We start from the raw sequence: 27,191 nt of genomic DNA on the forward strand, positions 1-27,191 counted from the left end.
CTCCCCTGGACTACGCTCCAGCAACACTTTCTTCACTCGCGCGGTTATACCCACCCACACAAAACCCAAAATCACCTTGTTTACCCATTTAAAAAAAGACCTTGGGATAAAGATGGGGAGGCACTGGAAAACAAACAAAATTCTGGGGAGGACTGTCATTTTCAAGGTCTGTACCCTCCCCGCCAGTGACAGCGGGGACATGTCCCACTTTCTAAAGTTCTCCTTCATTTTCTCTACTAGCCGAGTCAGTTTTAGCTTATGTAATGTCTCCCATTTCCGTGCCACCTGGAATCCCAAATAGCGGAAGCTCCCTCCAACCACTCCAAACGGCATCTCTCCCAGTATCCTCTACTGCCCCTCGTCTAGATTGTGAACATCTCACTTTCGCCCACATTCAATTTATACCCCGTAAACCGGCCAAATTCCCCTAAGATCCACATAATCTACCCCATCCCTTAACGGGTCAGAAATATACAGGAGCAGGCCATCAGCGTATAGCGAGACCCTGTATTCCACAAACACCCCCGGACCAACACCGACCAGTCCCTAGATGCTCTTAATGCCATCACAAGTGTCTCTCTGGCCAGAGCAAACAACAGAGGGGCGAGGGGACACCTTGCCTTGTCCTTCGGTGCAGCTTAAAATAGCCCAACATCAGCCAATTCGTTTGTACACTTGCTACTGGAGCCTGGTACAACAACCGAACCCAATCCATGAAGCCCTGCCCAAACCCAAACTATCCCAACACCTCCCACTAATAATTACATTCACCTGGTCAAAGGCCTTTTCCACGTCCATCGCAATTCCTACCTCCATCTCCCTCCCCTCTCTGAGGGCACCATGATAACATTTAAGAACCTTCTAACGTTGGCAGTTAGCTGCTTGCCCTTAACAAACTCCTTCTGGTCTTCCCCTATCACCTCCGAGACACAGTCTTCTATCCTTGAGGCCAAGATTTTAATCAACAGTTTAGCACCACATTCAATAGGGAGATTGGCCTATATGATCCGCATAACTCTGGGTCCTTCTCCCGCTTCAGGATCAGTGAGATCGAGGCCTGTGACATTGTTGGGGGAAGGACACCCCGCTCCCTTGCTTCATTAAATGCCCTCACCAGCAGGGGGCCCAGCATCTCAAGAGAACGTCTTGTAGAATTCCACTGGGTAGCTGTCCAGTCCTGAGCCTTACTTGACTGCATGGCTCCAGCCCCTCTGCTATTTCTTCAAATCCAATCGGGGCTCCCACCCCCTCCACCGACCCTTCCTCCACCTTCAAAAACTTCAACTCACTCAGGAACTGGCTCATCTCCTCCGCCCCAGCTGGGGGTTCCAATTCATAAAGCCGGCTATAAAACTCCTTAAACATCCCGTTCATCCCTGCTGGGTCAAAGGCAGTGTTCCGTCTTCCTATCTTCCTGCCGCTTCCCTTTTCCTCAGCTGGTGTGCAAGCATCCTGATGGCCTTTTCTCCATACTCGTACATCGCCCCCCTTACCTTCCTGAACTGCTCCACCGCCTTCCCTGTAGATAACAGACCAAACTCTATCTGTAGCTTCTGCCGCTCCTTCAATAACCCTGCCTCCGGGGCCTCCGAATATCTCCTGTCTACCTGGAGTATTTCCCCAACCAGCCCATCTATCTCTGCTCGCTCCACCTTTTCCCGATGGGCACGTATCAAGATTAGCTCCCACTAACCACTGCCTTCAGCGCTTCCCAAACAGTTGCTGCCGAGACTTCCCCCGTGTCATTTATTTCCAGATACTTCTGGATGGACTCCCTCACCCACCCGCACATCCTCTTATCCGCTGGCAGTCCTACGTCCAATCTCCATTGCGGGCGCTGACCTCCCTCCTTGCTCATCCGTAAATCTACCCAATGTGGAGCATGGTCCGACACAGCAATCGCCGAATACTCGGTATTAGCCACTCCCAGCAGTAAAGCCCTGATCAAAATTTTAAAAATCGATCCGGGGTACAATTTGTGCACATGGGAGAAAACTCCTTCACTCTTGGCCATCCGAACCTCCAAGGGTCTACCTACCCAAACTGCTCCATGAACTGCTTTAGTTCCTTTGCCACAACTGGCACCCTCCTTGTACTTGACCTCAACCGGTCCAATCTTGGATCAATGACCGTATTAAAGGCATCGTCCCCCCCTCCCATGATCAGCTTATACAACGCTAAGTCCGGGATCTTCCCGAACACCCGTCTCAAATTCCACATCGTCCAAGTTTGGTGCGTATATATTCACAAGCACCACCGGCATCCCCTCCAGCTTCCCAATCATCATGATGTACCTACTCCCCCGCGTCCGCAACTATTTTTCCTGACAAAAATGCCACCCGTTTGTTGATCAGGATTGCGACCCCCCTTGTCTTAAGAGTCCAACCCCAAATGAAATACTTGCCCGACCCACCCCTTCCTCAATCTCGTCTGATCTATTACCCTCAGGTGTGTCTCCTGTAGCATTGCCACGTCTGCCTTCAATCCCCTCAAAAGCACAAACATGCGAGCCCTCTTAACCGGCCCATTCAGCCCTCTAACGTAACATGTGATCAGCCTAGTAGGGAGGCACCCCACCCCCGGATCAGCCATCACCCTTCTTAGGCCAGCCTCCAGCTCGCATCCCTCGTCTCCGTATGCCCGACCTCAGGCATCCACCGTCCTCGACCTCCCATTTGTCTCCCAACAACAGTCCCTCCCCTGTCAGCAGAGCAGCTCCCCCACACCCCCCCCCCCCCCATTAGCAGCACTGCAATCCCAACCCCCTTAGCAAACTTATCACCTGCTCACCCCCACTGCGTTTCCGTGAGCTAGCTCGCCCAACTAGCCTGGTAGCCCCGCCCATGGCGTCAGACATTCAACTCCTATTGTCTTCCCTCTCTCCCCGCTCGAACATACATATTTAAAACATCACAGTCCCCAATAAACATACAGAAGAAAAAAATCACCCCAATGGAACAAAGTTAACTTACAGTTGAGCAACTGCCCAAAAATTGTTACAGAAAGCACTACATATACTGTTCAAAACTAAAATAACTTTTACAGAATGAATCCAGTAATACCTCCCCCAAGGTTCAGTGTCCTCAAACACCTGCCCGCCTTTTATCTTTGACAAAATCCATCGCCTCGTCTGGGGATTCAAAGTAATGTTCTTGACCCTCATACGTGACCCACAAGTGTGCTGGATATAGCATCCCAAACTTCACCCCCTTCTTGAAGGCGGAGAATTTTACCCTATTGAATCCAGCTCGTCGTTTGGTCAGTTTCGCACCTAGTTCCTGGTAGATGCGCAACTCACAGTTCTCCCACTTGCAGCTCCGTGTCTGCTTGGTCCACCGCAAAATCTGTTCCTTGTTCAGGAACCAGTGCATTCGCACCACCATTACCCTCAGCGGTTCATTCACTCATGGGTTCCTCACAACCGCTCTATGCGCTCTGTCCACTTCCAAGGGTCGAGTAAACGCCCCATCCCCCATCAACTTTTCCAGTTTACTTGCCAGATATGCCTTTGCATCCAATCCCTCGCTATCCTCCGGGAGACCGACGATCCTCAAGTTCTGTCTCCAGGACCTGTTCTCTAGGTCCTACATCTTCTCCTGCAACGTTTTCTAGTGGTCCCTCATCAGCCTCACCTCCACCTCCAACACGGTTAAATGGTCCTCGTGCTCAGCCACCTTCTCCTCTACCTTCTGGATCAACAGTCCATGGTGTTCCAGCCCCTGTTCCACCCGATCGATCGCTGCCTTAATCGGATCGAACACTTCCTTCTTTTGCTTGGCAAAGCTCTCCTGAATGAACTCCACCAGCTGTACCATTGACCACTGTTCCACCAAACCGGCATCTTGCCCCTCCGCCATGCTTTCGCGTGCTGCAGGTTCTGCACTTACCTTCTTTGCTCGACTATTTCTTCTTATACGACCACTTCTGGTCCACATCGTACTGGTGGGGATTTCTCATCACTGTCTGACTCTTCACCTATTTTTCCAATAAAATTCCCAAAAAATTGGGAGATAGGGTCCAAAAGGTCCGTCACGAGTGGGAGCTACCAAATACGCGATCTCTTACTCCATGGCCGCCACCGGAAGTCAGGATCAGACTTTACAACCACCACAGACCCCACCTCTCCGGAGTGGAAACAAGTCATCCTCGACGCTGAGTGACTGCCCAAGAAGAAGATACAAAATCAGTGAATTACTTTATAAAGTACCTCAAGACAAGGCAAGTGAAAGTCATGTACAAATGAAAGCCCATCATTTTCTTTCTTTCATTATTTAAGAGGGATGGGAAGAGAGAGAAAGCAGGTAACTGCAGGCCTGTCAGTTTAACTTCAGTTGTAGAGAAGCTAATAGAATCTGTCATTCAAGATAGAGTGACTGAGCATGTGAAATTTCAACTGAACAGAGATCACCAATGTGGCTTTTGTAAAGGTAAGTCATGTCTGGCTAATTTAGTTGAATTTTGAGGTGACGATTAGGATAGACAAGGAAGTGTCTCTGTATTGACTTCTAAGAGGCATTCAACAGGGTTCTGCACAAGACTTTTAGCAAAAATTACAGTGGTTGGAGACACGCTTTTGAATTGGGTTGGAAATTAGTTAGGAGACAGATGGTAGAGATAAAAAGTACATACTCTGACTGGCAAGATGCGACAAGTGGCTTGGGTCACTGTCTGTGTGGAGTCTGCACATCCTCCCCGTGTGTGCGTGGGTTTCCTCCGGGTGCTCCGGTTTCCTCCCACAGTCCAAAGATGTGCGGGTTAGGTGGATTGGCCATGCTAAATTGCCCGTAGTGTCCTAAAAAGTAAAGTTAAGGGGGGGGTTGTTGGGTTATGGGTATAGGGTAGATACATGGGTTTGAGTAGGGTGATCATTGCTCGGCACAACATTGAGGGCCGAAGGGCCTGTTCTGTGCTGTACTGCTCTATGTTCTATGTTCTATGAGCACATAGCCCTATACAACTTTGAACCAGCACATGAGGGAAGATTGTGGAAGCACCGAAAAAAGTAGCTGAGAAGAATTTGAAGTGGAATGTTGCAGAGGAGAGGACATGGTTTAGCACAGGGCTAAATCGCTGGCTTTTAAAGCAGACCCTGGCAGGCCAGCAGCACTGTTCAATTCCCATACCAGCCTCCCCGAATGAGGCGACTAGGGGCTTTTCACAGTAACTTCATTTGAAGCCTACTTTGACAATAAGCAATTTTCATTCATTTCATTTCATTTTTCATTTTCATTTCATGTGGTGAGGTGAGTGATGGAGATGGAACTCCCCAGAAGGAGAAGCGGAAGGCCAAAGACCAGATGGGAAAATGCAGTGGCGAGAGGCTTAAACACAGGTGAATTGGAAGAAGAATGGTGACCTGACAGGAGAAGATAGAGAAGAACGACGAACCAGCATTGTAGTGACCCCCGAGAAAAAGTGGAGAAGCAAAAAGAAGTAGAAGCCTCGAGAGACTGAACTTGGATATGTTTTTGTGGAGGACTGAGGGCTGTAGGTGGCTGGATGACTGCCAATGTTTGTTTGATCTAATAAGTATTTCATTTGCAGGTACCAGAAGGCTCTCTTTTGATGGAACTGAAATTTAGTTTGGCAAGCACTGAAGGATTTAATAGTTCCATCAGCAATGTGTTCCAAGAGCACTGGACAGACCTGTACAAGGCAGTATTAACCTCAAGGTTCAGAAAACAATCATAAACACACACAGTTCATAAGCATCTGAACACAATTAAATGCCAGCTTTGTAATTATTCCCAGGTATGCATTATCATCCAGTGGTGGTTTATTCAGAGAACACAATGCATAAAAGGAACTGAAATTTTTTATTTATTTATTGTATGAGCAAAAACATTTATTATTGAATTAACAAGCCCTCTCAATACTCATTGGGTTAAAGTTAAAATTAAATTATGTGTAGCAATCTGCAGAATCTGACCAGTTTGCAATACATCTAACTGTTTACTTAGATTTGCCCATGTTTTTATCATTTATGGTAAGCTGCACATAGCTAATAGGCTGCATGATCCAACATTGCTCGCAGCTGTTTTCCTTCAATCGTCAACAACAAGAAAAAAACGGGAGGCAGTCTCTGAAGTTCAAGCCAAAGGGCATTTTGTGCAAAATCATAGATCTGTCATTTATAAATAATTAAGTATCGCATGAAAACCTTTTGTTTTTAAATATATGGATGCAACTGCATAGATGGTCATCTTTTGTCTGCCAATTCGGAAAACAATAGTCTTCATCAGCACCATTTTTCAATAACACACAACTAGGTGCAATGAATTTCAAATTTGAGCAAGGTACCATTCAATATAAAGTTCCTCATAGCAGCCCTTCCTTCCAATGTCTGTGGTCTCCTAAGGCTCAAAACACAATTTCTAATTCTAGCATTTTGATTTACCAACATATTTATTTGGCCTTGGTTCAGGCAGCACTGGAAGATATATTCCATGTGCTTGTCATTTTGTTTTTAAAAAAACACAAATTATCTTTCTGCTTGCCAAAGAAACAGCACTCAGGAAACCAGAGTCAGCATCTTTGGGAAATGACAGGTTGAGGAGAAATGGAAAGGTTGAGGTGCAGCAAACAGGGTAGACCAGCAGACCACCAAAAATGATAAGAGCGAAAACAAAGGGTGATAGATTGAGGGATAAAAACAGCCGGGCGTTTGTGGGACTGCCACAGCCATTACTGGCAAGAGAGTAACCCAAGCTAACATGTTAATAAGTGAAAATTTTCAGGATTAACTTATTTCAATTACAGTAAGCCTTGTACACAGAACACACGAGTGGGCCATTTAGCTCCTCAAGCCCCACCATTCAATGAGATCATAGTTAATCTCTGACCCATACCCACCTTCACCCAAAACTCCCATCAATCTCAGATTTAGAATCAACAACTGACCTAGCATCAATTATTATTTCTTGTGGAAAGTTCTTGGGCCTGGTTTAGCACAGTGGGCTAAACAGCTGGCTTGTAATGCAGAACAAAGCCAGCAGCGCGGGTTCAATTCCCCTTTCCGGCCTCCCCGAACAGGCACCGGAACGTGACGACTAGGGGCTTTTCACAGTAACTTCATTGAAGCCTACTTGTGACAATAAGCAATTTTTTATTATTATCAACATTTACTATTCTGGAAGCAGAAATCTGTTTCCTAACTCCAGTATGAAAGGTCTGGATCTATTTATTTCATAAGAGCATGGCTCCTAATCCTAGACTTAACAGCCAGTGAAAAAGGTTTGCTCTCTCACTCCTCTTAATATTTTGAAAACTATGATCAGGTCACCTATTAAGCTTCTGAATTCCAGGAAAGCAATCCTTCTTTGTGTAACATCACCTCAAAAGTTGACCCTAGGAGTTCATCAATCATTCTGGTGAATTTACGCTACGCTTCCTTTGCAGGTGTGGTGTCCTGGCCTGCTCACAGTACCCCATGTGTAGTCTAACTAGGGCTTTGTAAAGCGGCAACATGACTTCTAATCCTCTCCAATAGCCTTTTATGCATGTTTCCATGATATTTTAATGAGCTATGTCAGTCATTTTTAAACTCAGGGTCATGATCAATGGGTGCATCACGGGCAGGGTGTTGGGAGCATCGCAGGGCCATCAGTCATGGTGTTACCGATCGCTGGAAGAAGTGCCCAACGGCTACGACCGACTTTTAAAAATGTTGTCTGTGTCCGGATTTCAAAATGTCGGCTGTCCCACACATGCATGCCCCCTCAGCGGTGCGCAGGCCCAGAACCCAGCAAGGCAGACCGCCTCCTCATGACGTCAGCGCGCTGACCCAGGAGCAGATTCTTTTTGAAAATCGATGGAGTCTTCTCTCCTGAAGCAGCGGCAGGGGGCAGGTCACGCACCCCTACACTGACATCACATGCAAGTGAGATTCCTCCATTTTGTAGATGCCAGAATCGCTGGTGGTGAAAAACCCATTAAGAAGCTAAAATCAGCAACAAAGCAGTATAAAGAAGTTTTCGTGAGGTATTGGTTTGTTAATTGTGCCAATACAAATAAGAATGCAAAGCCAATGTGTGTTATGTGCAGTTATTGGCAAATGAAAGATTAAAACCCTCAAAATTCAAAGGCATTTGAAGACGAAGGACAAACCTCTCGATTTTTTTCTTCTTAATCTTTTTAAATTTTATTTTTAAAAAGTACTTTTATTGCACATTTTCAAAATTTTTGCAATTTACAACAAACCCCCGAAATGGTATTGAAAGCCACCCTCCGAAATATTTCCAACTTCAGGTAGGACCACAACATATGCATATGGTTCACTGGGCCCCTCCCACGTTACTCACAGACGTCCTCCAGCCCTCATTAACAGCCAGCTCATGCTAGACTTTGTCAGGTGGGCCTGTACACCACCTTCAGCTGGATCAGCCCCAGCCTCGCACACGAAGTTGAGGCATTCACCCTACGCGGCACCTCACACCACAATCCCTCCTCCAGCACCGCCCCAGCTCTTCCTCCCACTTCGCCTTAACCCCCTACCTTATCCTCCTCCAAAATCCTCCCGTAAATCGCCAAGATGCTCCCCCTCTCCAACCCCCCTCTGGCAGCACCGCCTCCAACAGCGAGGAGGCAGACGCTATCGGGAACACCTTCATCACAAAGTCCTGCACCCGCATGTACTGGAAACTTTTGCCCCGTGCCAATGCAAACTTCTCATTCAGCAATGGAAATGGATCCTTCATCTCCCTAACCCCTTCTCTTTCCATTCTGAGCCTCGCCTCCATCCTCCACAGCTCAAGACTGTGATTTCCCCTGATTGACTTCTCCTACGACCCCACTCCCAACCTAAAATGCTGCCAAAACTGCCTCCAATTGGGTTGATTCCCAGTGAGTCAGAATGGAGGAGAGCTTGTGCAGGGGGTCGGGATTGAAAGCACTAGCAACAGCGCCGCTCCCGATTTCGGAAATGGGAGAAGGGAATTAAGACACTAAAAGATTTTTTTCTTAGGGGTCGATTAGCAGGACTGAAGGAGCTAGAAGTGAAAGATGGGCTGTAGCAGGGGGAAATGTTTAGATACATGCAGGTTCGAGATTTTGCCAGAAAGGAGATACAGAGCTTCCCAGTGCAGCAGGCCTCCACATTGCTGGAGGAGGTGCTGATGACAGGGGGACTCGAGGAGGGGGCAGTTTACAGAGCTATTTTGGAAGAGGAGAAGGCACCATTGGAAGGGATCAAAGCGAAGTGGGAGGAAGAGTTGGGAGATGATATGGAGAGAGGGTTCTAGTGTGAGGTGATCAGAAGAGTGAATGCCTCCACCTCATGCGCGAGGTTGGGGCTGATACAGCTGAAGGTGGTATACAGAGCAGACCTAACGAGAGCGAGGATGAGCAAATTCTTTGAAGGAGAAGAAGATGTGGATGAACGGTAATTTCTAAAGTGGTGCACGTGAAACTGGACCTAGGCCTCGGGAGGCCATATTTGGGGTGTCAGACCAACCGGGGTTGGAAACTTGTGCGGAGGCAGATGTTGTAGCCTTTGCCTCGTTGATCGCCCAAAGGCAGATCCTGATGGGTTGGAGAGCAACCTCTCCACCCTGTGCCCTGACGTTGATCACCCGAAGGTGGATCCTGATGGGTTGGAGAGCAACCTCTCCACACTGTGCCTGGCGTGGCGGGAGGACCTGTTGGAATTCTTGACTCTTGAGAAGGTTAAGTTTGAACTGAGGGGAAGGATGGAGGGGTTATACAATTCAGGGGCATTATTCATTATGCACTTTCAAGAACTGGATAACATCGAACATTAGTTGGGGTGGGTGGATGGTGTGTGTTAATGGTGACTTTGGATGATTCCTTTTTGTCATTTGTTTATGCGAACATGCGGGCTAACGTTTGGGGTTTGGTGGAAGGATGGAATCATTGTTATTGATATGGGGATTGACAAATTTCTTACTGATTATTGTTTATTGTTGGTGGGTGTAAATGTGGGAGAAAATGTGAAAAAGGAGAATAAAATATATATTTTTTAAAACTTCAGCGTAGCCAGCATCACCGGACTCACCGAATACTTACCTGGGGTCATTGGGAGCAGAGCTGCTGCTCGCATCCACAACCCCGACCCCCTACATAGGCCTGCCTCCATCCTCACCCACAACTCCCTCACCTCCTTATTCCATCCCTGAAACTTCTCTGCATTCGTTGCCCAATAATAATATATCAAATTCAGGAGTCCCAACCACCCCCCCCCCACCCACCTGCCATCCCTCTGCAGTATCACTTTCCTTAACCTCGCCACCTGCCCAGCCCTGACAAACGAAGAGATCAGCCTATCCACCTTCCCTGAAAAATGACTCAGGCAAAAAGATCGGCAGACACTGCAATAAAAACAAGAATCGCGGAAAATATTCACCGTTACTGCCTGTACCCCGCTGCCAACGATATGGAAAAATTGCCCCACCTCAACAATAATAATAATAATAATCGCTTATTGTCTGAGTAGGATTCAATGAAGTTACTGTGAAAAGCCCCCAGTCGCCACATTCCGGCACCTGTTCGGGAGGCTGATAGAGGAATTGAACCCGCGCTGCTGGCCTTGGTCTGCATTACAAGCCAGCTGTTTAGCCCACTGTGCTAAATCAGCCTTCACCCTCCCCACCAAACTAGTGAAATTGAACTGCTGGAGACCTGCTCAATCCCAGCTCCCTTCACCCCAGATACTTAAAGTGAGATGCTGCCAGACAAAATGGCAGCCCCCACCCCATCCCTGCTCCCAGCCCTGAAGAGGAGATCATAAAGGACTCCCATTTCCCCAAATTCAATTTCTCAACCAGGCCGATAGTTTGCCTTCAAGTCCACAGGCTTCAGTTTTAGCTGGCTCTTATGAGAAATGCTATCAAATATCTTCTGGTCGTCCATATAAATAACATCCATACATACTGTCCACTTCAGTACTTTAGTCAGCTATTTAAAAAATGTAATCATATTCATCAGGCATGGCCTATCCTTTACAAATTTATGCCAGCTCTCTTATCAATTGAACATTTCCAAGGTGCTGAATCACCCTATCCTTTAAACTCTAGTAAATTCCCAACACCAGATATTTGGTCAACTGGTCTTAAATCCATTGCATCATCTCTCATCTTTCTTGAATAGCGGAATGTCATGTGCAACCTTCCAATCAAAGAGATAACTTCTCAAATAAATTGGGAGAACTTTGAAAGCTTATAATTAAGGCATCTGCAATATTCTCACCCACCTCCCTTAAAAATCTGGAAAGCAACTGGTTCTTGAGATTTGTCACGCTTTTGTTCATATTAATTTTGTTGAATCCACATCCAATTCAATATTAGCTTCCTTGGAGTGCCTGACATGCTATTCTCTTCCACCACTGTGCACACTGGTGCAAAATATTTTCATTTCCAATATCACTTATCAGTTTTCAAGGGCCCAAATTGCTCCTCACATCCCTTGATTTCCCACCATCATTTTAAAAAATGTGTTAGATTTTCCTATCCCTTGCAAGTTACTATTCATATCCGTATTTCCAGCTCTAACTATTTTGTCACCTTTTGTTGCCATCTGCTAGCTACCACATACTACAATCCAACCTTCTCTGCCATATCTTAGACTATATTAATTATAGGTTGTGCTTGCTGCCACCGCACAAGCAGTCACCACAGGTAGCTGCATCAATGAAATTAAAATAACAAAAGCCGTAAGAACAGAAATACCAGTAGCTCAGTGAAAGGGTAATGGGGCCATTTGACGCGGTGACTCATTTGAATAAAGTATCTCTTTAGTGAACAGATAAATCCTGGAATTGTCTGTAAGCAGGTTCCTTCTCATTATGTTTATCTAATTTGCAAGTTTAAGTAACAAAATAACACAGGTCAAATCTATATTTGTTTTCACCTTGACTGTTGGAAGCAGAATGGCGAAAGAAGCAGGACGAGGAGTGGCAAGGGCATCTGCGCACAAAATGGCAAAAGGAGCAGCGAGCAGATCAGCAAGTGATGCAGCGAGCGGAATGGCAACAGACGAGGGGCAAGCATTTACTGGGCACAAAACTACAACATCAGCGGTACCACATAATTTGCCTGCAGAAAGAATAAATGCCCACTTCCGATTCCAGACAGGCAGTGATAACATCTGTCGCACTGACTTCCTGTTCCATTGCATTGGTCTAATGTCTTAATTATATCTACTTCCCAATCTATTCAAGCTTTTTCATACATAACTTCTATCAATGCAACAGCTTTGTGTCAATTTGCTGATACTAAATTTGTATTTCCAAATTTTTAATTGTATTTAATATAAATTGAATTCAATATATCAAATTGTCGTGGTTACAATCCCCGGAGACCTACAGATTTGAGCTTGCTGTTGATTGTTGAAAGAATGGCACAAGATTTGAAGTTTTAAAACTTTAAATGTAACAAATGACTAATAAAAACTGACTAAACAAATATTTTGTAGGCAACATATACTTTAAGTACAGAAAATGATACTCCGCTTGTATGTTCATCACCCATTGCACTCTCTACAGAATTACAGTAGTCTATAGCTTCTCCCAGCTTCCAATGGGTTCCCAATGGATTCTTCATCCCACAGGCCATGAAAGGCAAATCATATTTGACTAATTTGTTAGAGTTCTTCGAAGATGTAACTAGCAAAGTGGATAGTGGATATCCTGCAGATGTAGTATATCTGGACTTCCGGAAGGCGTTTGAGAAGGTGCCGCACTGAAGGTTAATTCACAAGGTTAGATCACATGGGATGAGGAGTAGGTTATTAACTTGGATAGACAGAGGGTCGGGATAAATGGTATTTTTCTGGATGGCAAGATGTAATAGTGGGCAGGTACAGGGTCAGTCCTTGGGCCCCAGTTATTGACAATCTATACAAAACGACTTGAATACAGGGATAGACAGTTCTAAAGCTAAATTTGCGGACAACACAAAAATAAGTGGGACAGTAAGTTGCAATGAAGAAATAAGAACCTTATGAATCGATATAGATAATGATAATCTTCATTAGTGTCACAAGTAGGCTTACATTAACACTGCAATTAAGTTATTGTGATAATCCACTAGTCGCCACACTCCAGCGTCTGTTCGGGTACACTGAGGCAGAATTCAGAATATCCAATTCACCTAACAAGCACGTCTTTCTGGACTTGTTGGAGGAAATCAGAGCACCCAGAGGAAGCCCACGCAGACACGGGAACAATGTGACTCTGCATAGACAGTGACCCAAGCTGGGAATCAAACCCGGGTACCAGGCGCTGTGAAGTAACAGTGCTGACCACTGTGCTACTGTTAGGTTAGGAGAGTGAGCCAAAATGTGGCACTTTAACGTGGCTAAGTGTGAGGTCATGCATTTTGGTCAGAAAAATGGGATGGCAACTTATTATCTAAATTTCGGGGGGGGGGGAAGACTTTGGGCTGCTCTGTTGCAGAGGGATCTGAGGGTCCTCGTTTGTGAGTCACAGAAAACTAGCATGCAGGCGTAGCAAATAATAAAGAAAGCGGATGTTGGTATTGAGAGCTAAAGGAATAGAGTATAAAAGGTAAGGAAGTGTTGTTGCAACTATACAAGGCATTGGTGAGACAGGAGTATTGTGCACAGTTTTGGTCCCATTATTTGAGGAAATATGTCATGGCATTGGAGGCAGTTAAGAGGACGTTCACTCAGTCAATTCCAGAGATGAGGGGTTCATCGTAAGTAGAGAGATCAAACAGTTTAGGCCTCTCCTCTCTAGAGTTTAGAAGAATGGGGAGAGATTAAATTGAAATATACATTATAAAAGGGATGAACAAAATAGACATGGAGTGAATGCTTCCTCTTGTGGGCTTTCCAGAATGAGAGGTCATGGTCTTAGAAAGGAGGTAGCAAATTTAAAACAGAGTTGAGGAGAAATTACTTCTCTCAAAGGGTTGTGAATCTGTGGAATTCACTGCCCCAGAGAGCAGCGGATGCTGGGACAGTGAGCAAATTGGGTGGGCAGCACGGTAGCACAGTGGGTAGAAGTGTTGCTTCACAGCTCAAGGGTGCCAGGTTCGATTCCCGGCTTGGGTCACTGTCTGTGCGGAGTCTGCACATTCTCCATGTCTGCGTGGGTTTCCTCCGGGTGCTCTGGTTTCCTCCCACAAGTCCCAAAAGACGTGTTGTTAGGTAATTTGGACATTCTGAATTCTCCCTGTGTACCCAAACAGGCGCCGTAATGTGGCGACCAGGGCTTTTCACAGTTACTCCATTGCAGTGAAGTATAAAGATTATAAAACTAAAAAAATAAACTTAAGGAGGATTTAGACCGATTTTTAATTGGTACTAACAATAATAATCTTTATTAGTGTCACAAGTAGGCTTACATTAACAATGGATTGAAGGGTTATGGAGAACAGGCAGGACGGTGGAGTTAGGCCAGGATGAGATCAGCCATGTTCGATGGCAGAGCAGACTCAATGGGCCAAATGACTTAATTCTGCTCTAATATCTTATGAACTTTATGAATACCAAATCAAAACTCTTAGAATATTTAGATGGCTGCAGGATGCATCTCTTTGACTAATGGTTAACCATGTATCTGGTTAATTAATTATTCTGACCTCAACTCCCGTTCTTCTAAGTAAATTGATTATTTACAATACAACTGTCTACAACCCAATACCTGCAACATCTTTCTGCAAATTTGGGAGACTCGCGGTTGACTCACAGCCAATTCAGAATTTGCTACCATCATCTACTAGCATACAAATCTTGTATCTTATTCTCAGTAAAACAATCTAAGCCAATGGTGGGCAACCTGCGATCCAGGGCTACATGCGGCCCATCAGGGTTCTGAGTGTGGCCCACAATGCATTTTGTTGACCGTTGCCCACACACTGGGTTACCACATTCCGCTGATTTTCATCAATAGTTTTTTTTCTTCCTACCCGTGTGACTGAAGTGATACACACGTAAAGCGAGGGCAAGTGAAGTGAGGTGCATGCTGATTGCTCACAACGTTGACTGTGAGAGCCGTGCATTCCCTCTGTGTCCAAAGTGTAAATATTTCTTTTGCTTTTACCATTTGAAGTTGATAATAGCTCTATTAATATGTAAATGATTAAACATTTTCAATAACTCGCTATGAAATCTTCTGTGTGTATTAAATGTAGCCTATTCATGGGTCATGGTTAGTGTCAAACCCGATTTCAATCTTGCAGCCCACTGAGATGAAGGAGGGCTACTCATGTAGCCCACTCACTAGCCGAGGTTTCCCTTCACTGGCAATGTTCTCCTTTGATAAACAACAACCAAACCACCTTGGCTTACTATCAGGCAGGCTTCAGAACACATGACCCCTTCATTTACCCTAAATTTAAAGCTACAATCCCAAAACATAATAGTCTTATAAACCCGATTAGATTCAAACTCTTTCTTTGCACTATTAATCTAGGCCTCCAGTTTAGGAATATAACCATTGCACTGCCATGCCAGTGCCTTTTGAAAATAATGAGTGTCACCATTTACAGTGTTGCATAAGTCTGGAAATACAAAAGAATGTATCACATCATTTTAAATAGAAAATTAATATTCATTCACTTAATTTCAACAAATCTACCATACAGTGACTTTGTGCACAGCCAGCTCATAACATTCTCAGACCTCTCATTTGAGGGGCATGGGCTTAAGTCCCACATTATGATTTCAGTGCATAACCTGGGTCTGTGTCCAGTGCAGTGCTGACGTAGTCCTGCTCTTTGGGCAACATGTTAGGCTGAGGTCCCATTTGACTTAAGAATGACCAACATTCTTCCTTCAATGAAAAATTATCAAAATAAAATCTGAAATAACCTAAATACCACTGCATATTTAGAAGAGTGCTGGCAGAGAATGGCTGTCACATTTGCCTGTATAACAAGTCTCTAGATCATTGTGTGAAGTGCTTTGAGCTGTTCCAACAACATGATACATCAACATCAGAACATAAATACAAGAGTTTCACTTCATTTTCAGTAACTGATAAACAGCAATCATTTTACTGTAGTAATCCAGTTGAAATAAATAATAATGGATCAGATCTCTCTAATATTTGCAATCCTGTGTATCAGGTGCTTCTAACTAAAACCGAAATAGAAAGCCTGGCAAATTCTGATAGACAGCCGATTCCCTTCAGTGGCACAACAGACACGTTCAAATTTGATTTGACTGGCAAATGTCCAAACAGCTTGAGGATTTCAGAGGCCAGAGGATAGTCCTATTTAGCACAGGGCTAAATCGCTGGCTTTGAAAGCAGACCAAGCAGGCCGGCAGCACAGTTCGATTCCCATACCAGCCTCCCCAAACAGGCGCCGGAATGTGGCGACTAGGGGCTTTTCACAGAAACTTCATTTGAAGCCTACTCGTGACAATAAGCAATTTTCATTTCATTTCATACTTGATGGGCTCTGTGGTGATCAGTCCACTGCTACATAGAATCATAGAACCCTATGGTACAGAATGAGACAATTTGGCTCATTGGGTCTATACTGATCCACTCTGCCCGATTACCGTAAGTTAACCTGCACATCCTGGCATACTCAGGGGCAACTTAGCATGGCCAATCCACTTACCCTGTGCGTCTTGGATTGTGGGAGTAAACAGGGGCACAAAAAGGAAGCCCATGCAGATACGGGGAGAACGTACAAACTCCGCACAGACAGTCATCTAAGGCTGGAATTGAACCCGGGTCCTTGGTGCTCTGAGGCAGCAGTGCTAACCACTGTGCCACCCATTCTGGGTGGTACATATCAAACAAATCTTCCTCCACCCATATCGCCCCTCCCTTCTCCCTGGATCAATTTACTGCATGTGGTATCGATATTTCGAGTCAGCCAACAACAATGAAGGCAGAGCCACCAATAGTGAGAGGAAGAGAGTGGGCAATGCACAAATGCGATGCGTCACCATAGAGGTGACAAGCGAGTGGGAATCACCTTTCATTTGATCTGCAACAACTCTGAATGTCAGTTCAATTTTGATGATGAATAATGACACAATAAACTGACATGCTGTAAGTGTCCAACTGGGACAACTCTGTACCAAGGTTGTAACAAAAAGCTTTGTTTACCCTCACATGCAGAATGGACCAGGATTCTTTTCAGGCCTAAACGAAATGAAAATCACTTATTGTCACGAGTAGGCTTCAATTAAGTTACTGTGAAAAGCCCCTAGTCGCCACATTCCGGCGCCTGTCTGGGGAGGCTGGTATGGGAATTGAACCGTGCTGCTGGCCTGCTTGGTCTGATTTAAAAGCCAGCGATTTAGCCGAGTGAGCTAAACCAGCCCCTATATAACCCTTCTAATAATGTTAAGGTTTGAGCTAGCAGAGCAAATGCACAGTACTGTATTTTTTTTTAAACTTTTGGGCCAAACATCTAACTTCTACTGCAGGATATGGAAAACAAAGAACATTTATATGCAATACTATTCTACTCTGAAACATTTCAAATCAAAACCTGGTATTCAATTGGTTGGATGGTGCCTTTCAACATGTCCAAGCTGGCATTCTGAAAATGGTATAGAGATCTGAAGAAAGTCTACTGGTGATCAAGGCCTTGAATAACTAAAGTAACAAAAATGGTTTTATCTGTAAAAATACAATAAATTGTCTGCAACCACTTTTCTACTTCTTCCTCTACCCAAGGCACTGGCTACAGTTCTAAAGGTCCTCAGCTATTTTCTTGTATGTTAAGACCCAAAGAGTTTATAACTATAAGTTATGCAAAGGTTTATGCCCAAGTCTGATTTTGCTCTCAGTTGACCTATACACATTTAAAATCCCATAGCAAAAAGTAACTGGATCAGGAACAAGAACTCAGCCTTATTTTCATCCAGATTCCAATTTGCACTGTTCTGCTGGAATTAATACAAATCAAGCTTGGAACCTTCTGTGTTCTACATATGACATTACCTGGTACATCATCTACTTAATCACCGGGGGGGGGGGGGGGGGGGGGGAGAGAAGACATGGTTTCTTTCTAAAAGAAAGGATACATGACTACCCAAATGGCACACCAAGTCTGTCCAGTGAGAACTGTAAAGTCCCAGGTTTAATCCCCAGCTCATACTGAAAATCCCAGATCCAATCCTTGATGAATGTTGACATTCAACTGTTTACACATGGTCCCATAAGCTTGGAAGGAGGGGCCATACGAATACAAGTGGTCATAGTTTTTGCTTATGATTGTCCAAAACCCCATTTGAATTCTGTGCATGTTAGGTTTCAACTCAGCCTAAAACCTCCCCCACTCCCCCACTGTTAACTCATCTTTTATTTTCTCTTTTGCCATGAATAATGTAGCTACTTTGCTGAAACTGGAGGGCAATTATTTCTCCTGTAATCTAACCCCAAGGAGGACAGGATGGCAGAAAGTTGATAGGGAAAAAAAATTTATTTGATTGAATTATGCTAAACTGAGCTGTTTCTTTCTGTAGAAAGTTAGCGATGCTCTTCAGGAAAATCAGGGTGGTGTACTTACATATTTTATCCAGGACTGGGGAGCTAATGGTTCAATCTCTTCTCTCTCTTCCTTACCAGCAAATCATATGGCAAGAGCATTATCTGTAATCATTCTGGCTCGTTGAGTGAAATTGGAGATTTCAACTGACTGACTACAAATTATTAATTTCTAATAAAGACATCCTGTACACAGAAAACAAACTTGAAACTGTCAAGAGGGTGTGTTGGGGTGCAGTGAGGAGTGTTCAGATAAATTCAGCAGAATACTCAAATTTTGCCCTATGATATAACTGCAGTCCCCTCAATTAATTTATAGCACTTGCCAATAATATTAACTCCACTGTAAATACTGTGTACAAGTGCACTGCAAGTGATAATGGTCACTGGATAGGCTCTCTGGGAGAGCTAGCTCCTTACTTTCAGGTCACCTGGAAAATGGTCTAGTCTTAAAAGATTACAGCCCGAAACTTCCAAGCAGTGGAAATGATGAGCAGATTGCCACTGTGTTCAAAGATTCGCCTGCATCCACCCTGCTGCACATTTGCTCTGGGATCATGTGATCCTGACTGTCAAAAAATACACATCGCAACATCCCTCAGGGAACTCCATTTGAGTGGAGTAGAATTGGGGAGAAAAAGAGGACTCTCCATCCCCCTTTTTACAGCACCAGTTGCCGAGTAGCAAGTTTAAAGGTGCAGTCTTTGAATGTCAGTGAATTGGTGAGTAGGTAAGCGAGTGAGATGACCACTTTTATTTCTGGGCAGCACGGTGACACAGCGGTTAGCACTGCTGCCTCACAGCGCCATGGCCCCGGATTCAAATCCAACCTCAAGTGACTGTGTGTGAAGTTTGCATATTCTCCCAGTGTCTGTGTGCGTTTCCTCCCAACAGTCTAAAGATGTGTAGGTTATGTGAATTGGCCACACTAATTGCCCAAGAGTCCAACGTTTAGGTGGGGTACAGGGATTTGGGCCTAGGTAGAGTGCTTATGGACACGTCAAGCTTTGTCTCATTAAATTTGTCAGAAATTGCTTTTTTCTGCCTGCCTTCGCTCAGACATCTTAGAGTGAACAAATTTCTGTGAGTTTGGCTGAATGTGGATCCTAAAGAATGATCCCCAATAACCTGTTCTAAACTTTGGAGTAAAATAAAACTTGCACTGATTATTTCAATCTTAGCAAAGGCACTCACAATCCATTCTGATCGAATTTGTTGGATATTGCACTCAGATCCCAAGGGTTGCCAGAAAGCTGTTCGCGTTAACTTGTTCAACCCACCCCACTACAATATTTCTTGATATACTGCTCCTGGTTCAGGAAAACATTGCAACATTGCTTGCGAATTATTTAGAGTGATTTTTAAAAAAAATTTAGAATACCCAATTATTTTTTGCTCCAATTAAGGGGAAATTTAGCATGGCAAATCCACCTAATCTGCACATCTTTGGGTTGTGTGTGGGGGGGGTTGTGTGGAGTGCAAACTCTACACGGACAGTGACCCAGGGCCGGGATTCGAACCCGGGTCCTCAGCGCCGCAGTCCTAGTGCTATCATTTGGAGTGTTCTTAACCAGATAATTACAGGGGTTTTACTGTGAGGGCTGTGTAAGTGCAGCTGTGGTCAACATTTGGGAATGGTTATGTTTTACTTCCATTTTATTGTTCTGGCCTTGCATAGCATCAAATTTATTCTAACTGCTGTAAATGTATTCAAATTATATGTTTTAAAAGGCAGAAAGGTATTATTTTTACTGAAGCCTTTGTTGCAGTTACTGCAGTTTAGAACTAGCATTATCATGCATTTTTTAAAAGCTTCAGGTCACATGATGTGAAACAGCACAACAAAAGCTTGTGACCATATTTTCAGCTCTTATGTACAGACAGTCAACAGCAACAGACGACGCCAGCCTAACAGCACATCTGGAAGAGATCAGAGCAAATCACAACAGTAAGGCAAATGATTTTCTACGGTGCAATAGCCTCTCATAAATCCCACTACTCTCACCCTTGTATGTTAGGTTCTCGATCAGTTTCTCATGTCACTGGCATTTTAATATTACTTTGAATCAACAGTTTATTTTAAAGTGCCAGTTTTTTGCCTCTCCTGACCTGCTTAAGAGTAAAGGAAATTTACTTGTGAACTCCATTGTCAAGTCTCCAGCAACCAACTGGAAAATCCCTTCAACGTTCACAGAGGTAAACATGGGCATTTAAAAACATGCTAATTGAAATGCGCCTCACCCTAGTCAATTATCCTAATTGAAATAAAATATATATCTTCTTAGTTGGAGCCATGTGTTCCACAATCATTGTTCGTGGCTCCAGCTGGGTGCATTTGTGTGGATATTTGATGAGGACAAAATTGAGCCCAGCTGTGATAAGGTCCCTCAGCCACCCCCATTTCATTCAAAATAGCCTAACAATACTTATTGATCAGATTCTCCCACTATACAAGATACCAAAGGATGGATGCCATGCTGAAAATTTAATGTCATCACCAGTAACAACCATCTAAAAAAACGGCAGGAAGGCTCCCTCAACCAGGACATTTCAATCAAAATCATTATCTGGTCCAGTCACTGAGGGATGTGCGTTTCCCCTCCTCTAATCTGATGAAGACAGGTGATGATGAGTGAAGCATTAAATTTCGTTTTAGCTGAGGTTCAAATCAAAATCCAACAATCCCATCAAATATTTGGGCTTGCCCCACTGTCTCACCTCCTAACAGTGCTAATTTTTGCTGGAATACGGCATTGGCAAGCCGTTATTGTCAGTGGCGATTTTTCATGATGCAACCTGAATTCTGAGCTTCAAAGACCATTTACCAATGGGAATCATTCACTTGAGTTAGGAGCGGTGCTCTGAAAGCTATTGATTCGAAATAAACCTGTTGGACTTTAACCTGGTGTTAGAAGACTTTCTCACTGGAGGGATCAGGGAGGGAAAGCAGCCAATTCTACATTCAATAACCTTGACCTATCGCCCTCGCATAATTTTCCCCCAACCATCAGATTTAAGGTTGACTGCAGTGTCCGTACTGTTGCAATGACAAAAAAGGCCAGAGGTCAAATTGTGTGCTTTGCTCAGTATCATTCCGTGCATGTAGTACGGAGCTACTGGGAAGTGAAATTCTCAAATCCACGATGAAATGCAATTACAGATTTTAAAATGGTTTCTCAAAACAATCCCATTTCATTTTTTTAAATGTATTAATACTTCTCATCAGCACTGATCAAATGATGCTGCCTCATTATTGCTAAAATTACTAATTATTGAAAAACATTGAGATTCATAAGAACTTGAGAAGCTTTTATGAAATATTACTGACGGGATTTCTATCAACATTGCATATGGGCATTGTATACAAATGCTTCATAACATGTTGGAGTCTTCATTTAATAGAAGATGTCAGATGTGTCACAGAAACTCATGAAAATTGATGTGCACAAGTTCTATTTTCTCTCTCTCAAATAGCTACAGTACCACCAGAGCTATACAATAAATTTACTTGCCTCAGTAGCTCACAGATAAATAATATTCAATTACCTGTATATTTATGCAACTTTCCCAAATACAGACAGAATCTGCAACATATGTTTTGCCTACATCAAACCAATCAGTTATCTCAGCTTTCTTAAAAAGAGTAATTCATTCTCTCTCAAGGTCTCTCTGACCTTTGTTACCGTCAAACTGATGTTGAGATACTTCACCTTTTTTTGTTGTAACTCTTATGGAAATATAAATGCACCAGCTTGGCTGAGATTTGAGGTTCAGCATATGTGTTCTGATTTATCTACTTTATTTGTTTCTATTTTGCAGACAACATTTTAAATTGTACTCTCAAGTTGGAGGATAGATCCTGGCTACAGCAGGTGGAACAATTTCCCATTCAGGCATCAATTGCAGCATCAGACTCTCGAAGACTATTCACAGTCCAGACTTGACATTATTAGGTGGGCACCAAAACGGCAGATTTATCCCCTTCCTTCAACCAACCATCCTCCAGTCATAAATTTAGTTCCAATTCAGGCCCAAACCCAATTTCAATATCAGCATATATCAGTATAATTCACTGTGACTATGCAGGCAAGTGTGCACACGAGCAAGAGAGAATGCAAGAGAGAGAGAGCGTGTACATGTGCTGCAGGAGTGAGAAGAGGATTAAATGCTTCACTACAAGAACCATCCCATTTCACAACTTCAACACTGCTGTCTGTAAAATCAAAGTGCTACCATTTGCAAATGGTCTGTGGTAGCAGTATCATACAATAAACAAAGTTGCTACAACACAATTATGATTCACAAACAATTCACACTATTTTATTCCTTTGATAAAGTTGAAGCTTAATTATCTTTCTACTGTTAACATGAATTACTTTTTGGTAAACTACGTTGAAAAATGTTGTTTTATTTCAAAGCACTGTCATGTCTGCCCTATTTTTTCCTTCATAGCATCAGCCCCTCCACTCCATCCTCACTGCTTCCTGGTCCACAGAGCAGACAGATCCTATATTCTCCTTGCTGGCTTCCCAAGTTCTACCTGTACAAACTGCAACTCAAAATTCTCAGCCCCCACCCAATGTACAAAAGAAAATCTTTCCTCAGTATTTCCCATCTTTCAATACATAAAATCGAAAATCCTCATCCTTCCCGACAAGACATTTCAGTCTCACTCTTCTCCAATATTCCAACTTCTTCTGGTCCTATCAACGCAGGTTGATAGAGTGGTCAAGAAGGCATACAGCATGCTTGCCTTCATCGGACGGGGTATTGAGTACAAGAGTTGGCAGGTCATGTTACAGTTGTATAGGACTTTGGTTCGGCCACATTTGGAATACTGCGTGCAGTTCTGGTCACCACATTACTAGAAGGATGTGAATGCCTTGGAGAGAGTGCAGAGGAGGTTCACCAGGATGTTGCCTGGTATGGAGGGTGCTAGCTATGAAGAACGGTTGAGTAGATTAGGATTGTTTTCGTTGGAAAGACGGAGGTTGAGAGGGGACCTGATTGAGGTCTACAAAATGATGAGGGGTATGGACAGGGTGGACAGCAACAAGCTTTTCCCAAGAGTGGGGGTGTCAGTTACAAGGAGTCATGATTTCAAGGTGAGAGGGGGAAAGTTTAAGGGAGATGTGCGTGGAAAGTTTTTTACGCAGAGGGTGGTGGGTGCCTGGAACGCTTTACCAGCGGAGGTGGTAGAGGTGGGCACGATAGCATCATTTAAGAAGCATCTAGACAGGTATATGAATGGGCGGGAACAGAGGGAAGTAGACATTGGAAAATAGGAGACAGGTTTAGATAAAGGACCTGGATCGGCGCAGGCTGGGAGGGCCGAAGGGCCTGTTCCTGTGCTGTAATTTTCTTTGTTCTTTGTACCCACGAGCTTCTGCCTCCCCTTCTACTGACTGCATGATCAGTTCAGTCACCTTGCTCACACATTTTAAAATGTTCATCCTAAATCGCTCTGCCCTGCTAACTATCACTCTCTCCTCCTCCAAAACTTGTTTTGTAACTTGCCTAGCTCTTCACTGTAAAGTTGGCAACTTTGGTCAGACATATCGTTGAACGTTTCATCACACGACTTCCTGTCTCACATCTTCCTATCCAGCCTTTTTTCACATCTCCAATGTTTTGTATAATTAACAAACGTGTCCAAAGAAAATTAAATAAAACACAATTATTTTAAAGCCTCTATGATTTTACTCTCAGGCTGCTCACAACATTCCTGGCCAATTCTGGAGGGTTGGCAAGCTAACTGCCCTACTCAGTGTTTATTCCTATGTTGAGTAAAACAGATAATCAATTAAACAAAATCAAATAAACTGAGGGACAAATTAAAGGGATCGCCCCCTGAAGGATACTGCCTTAAACAAAAAACAAATCACAACTGAAAATTAAAACATCAAACCAATACATGAAATGAAAATTGCTTATTGTCACAAGTAGGCTTCAAATGAAGTTACTGTGAAAAGTCCCTAGTCGCCACATTCGGGTGCCTGTTCGGGGAGGCTGGTATGGGAATTGAACTGTGCTGCTGGCCTGCCTTGGTCTGCTTCAAAAGCCAGCGATTTAGCCCGGTGTGCGAAACCAGCCCCGACATGATTAAAAGGTTTGATAAGACACCTCAGTCCCCACAGTGCCCAGCGGGCATGGAGACCTCAACAGTGTCGGGAGACACCGCATTCTCCCTCTCTAGGGACACCCAGGCACAAAGTTAGTCGCGGTAAAGAAGCAGACAGTCGGGTCCGGCGACCCCATGGTCCTCAGTGTTTACTTTAGCTCCATGAGGCACTTTGAGGGCAGCAGTGGCGCAGTGGTTAGCACTGCTGTCTCACTGCCCCGAGGACCCGGATTCAATCCCGGCCCCGGGTCACTGCCCGTGTGGAGTTTGCACATTCTCCCAGTGTCTGCCAGGGTTTCACCCCATAACCCAAAAAGATGTGCAGGGTAGGTGGATTGGCCACGCTAAATTGGCCCTTAATTGGAAAAAAAATTGAGTAAATTTTAAAAACATAAGGCACTTTGGGATGTTTTATTATATAAAATGTGCATGCAGCTAAATCAATGCATGTGACCAGCAGCAGGTTGTACATATGTCAGTATTACCATTGTTGCCACCAAACCATGGGCCTAATGAGTAGATGGAAGCAAAGGGTAGGAAAAATCTTTTTTTTAAATGAAAAGCTATGTAGAAGACACTCTACCCAAATGTCTTTAGCTCAGTGTTTATTTTTGCCTCTGAAGAACCTTGGAACATTTTGCTATGATAAACAAACTACAGAGATGCAATCTGTTGCTATAAAGCCCCATTGCAATGGCTTTACTTTAACACATCATTGTGGCCTTCATATTACACAGGTTTATATTTAAGTGTTTACCAAGAGCTACGTACAGAGAATCTCACCATCATAAAAGGTTATTATAAGCCATCAATGGATTCTGGCACTTGTAAAAGAGCTGTCATCAACTCTCCACTCCCATTAAGAATGTCTCTTGTGCATCATGCACAACACGTCACCTATTTGGTTTGTTTATTCTTACATTTACATGCCCATTTTACTGGAAGCACACCCTACTAAATGAATCAGGTGACATTACAACCAGTATTAAAACAGGAAAAAGCACCAGCTGCTAAAATACAGAGCAGTAAAGATATCAGCAATCCTGTCAGGAAGTCAGAAAAAAATTCAAAAGTACTTTTCCATGAAAGTAATAAACATAAAATCCAATATATTAAAAAGATGCAAACTTAATTTCAACTTGTTCACTGTAACTATTGCAAGAAAAAAGATAGACCTGAGAAAAAAAAAACTCGAAGCAACATTTTAAAATCGCCTCTATAACAATACAAAGTCCAGCAATCTTTGACGTAAATGATCGCGGCAAGCGACCAAATCTTCAATCCGAAATATTAATTCTAAAAACTGTCCTTTGCACTCCAGCTATTTTTACGAGCATTATCATTCGCACACTTTGCCGTGCAGCTGTTTATTCCAGTGCTTCCAAAAACGCCAGATTGCAGTTTATTTGTTCTCAATCAAAATCCCATATCATTACTCCAAAGCTTACTTTCTTGGAGGGGGAACCCTTACGAAGTGTGTGTGGCTGTGTTTTGTGTATACACGATATTATATAAATAATATATCAACCTATACAAATACACATGTACATTTCTGAAACATCAAAGATGAATTTCAAAACATCCCCACTGGTTATTAGTAAACACGTACAGCCAAATACTCACCATGTACAATGTGAATGGGAAACAAAGGAGGAAAAGCCAGATGTAGAGGTGGAAAGCATTCACAAATGTATTTTGGTGAGGATCATAATACCATCCGCCAGTGATGGAAGCCCAGACTCCCTGTCTCAGGATTTGCAGAGTCTGCGACCCCATTTCTGTCCATATATCGGTCTAATAGTGTCCCGGCGGTATGAAAGCAGGAGTCCTGAGACCCGGCTATCCTCCTTTGTAGGTGTAGGATGCCGCCGTGTTGGTCGCCGCTGGCTTCAACTTACTACCGACAGCCATCTTGTCGTTGGGCAACAGCGGCAGCTCGGATGATTTCCTGCGGTCCTCCAACTCCAGCTACGCTATCCCGTCAGCACCCGGGAGCCGGAGCCTGGTAAACAGCAACAGCGGCGGTCCAACAGCCAACGGCGAGCTGGAGAGCGCCGCCAACGAGTGTGGGATGATCAAGAAGGGGTACCACCGCTACCGTCTCCCTCTAGCAGCTGCAGAGCGTAGCGCCACCAAGAGGCAAGTTGGCGCTTCTACAGTCTGATGCTGCTGAGAGCCTTTAAAGGTGTTCATTTTCATCAAGGAGTTCATCTTCATGAACACAAAATATGTTTGGTCAGCACTTTTTTTGGCATCAATTCTCAATGTGTTAAAATGTACCATTGCATCACTTTTTGTGACCTCACCCTGACAACAAAGATTTGCATTTAAATAGCACCTTTATCATAGCAAACAGAAGGTCCAGTGGCGCAATGGGTAGCATGCCTATCTCTCAGCCAATAACTCCAGGTTTGAGTTCCACAGCCAGAACATGATGGCCAAGGAAGGTGCATTCATGGCCAAATCGTAAATCCTCCCAATATGTAAATGGCATGCAATAAGAGTGGGAAAGTCTCCTGCTCTGCTTGATGTGGCGAGACCAGGCAGTGGCCTCTGACAGCCCATTCCATGGAAACGATGAGCTTTGCCTGCCTCATGAGCCCCATAAGTTATTGCAGTAAAATATCACAAGGTGTT

General features: G+C 43.9%; 1 protein-coding gene across 6 annotated transcripts in view; it reads right to left on the bottom strand.

The window, feature by feature from the left end:
- The window catches only part of pcnx1 (pecanex 1), a 356,856-nt gene extending 330,329 nt beyond the window's left edge, over positions 1–26,527 (bottom strand). For 4 of the 6 annotated variants that reach the window (XM_038784415.1, XM_038784439.1, XM_038784431.1 and 1 more), the window contains exon 1: positions 26,178–26,527. In XM_038784415.1, the coding sequence (XP_038640343.1) occupies positions 26,178–26,330 (153 nt within the window). In that variant the 5' untranslated portion in view covers positions 26,331–26,527. The remainder of the gene's footprint in view (positions 1–26,177) is intronic. The other 2 variants (XM_038784450.1, XM_038784424.1) reach the window with 1 other exon arrangement.
- Positions 26,528–27,191: the final 664 nt, after the last annotated feature.

This window comes from Scyliorhinus canicula, chromosome 2, assembly GCF_902713615.1.
Source record: "Scyliorhinus canicula chromosome 2, sScyCan1.1, whole genome shotgun sequence".
In the NCBI taxonomy this organism is placed as follows: domain Eukaryota; kingdom Metazoa; phylum Chordata; class Chondrichthyes; order Carcharhiniformes; family Scyliorhinidae; genus Scyliorhinus; species Scyliorhinus canicula.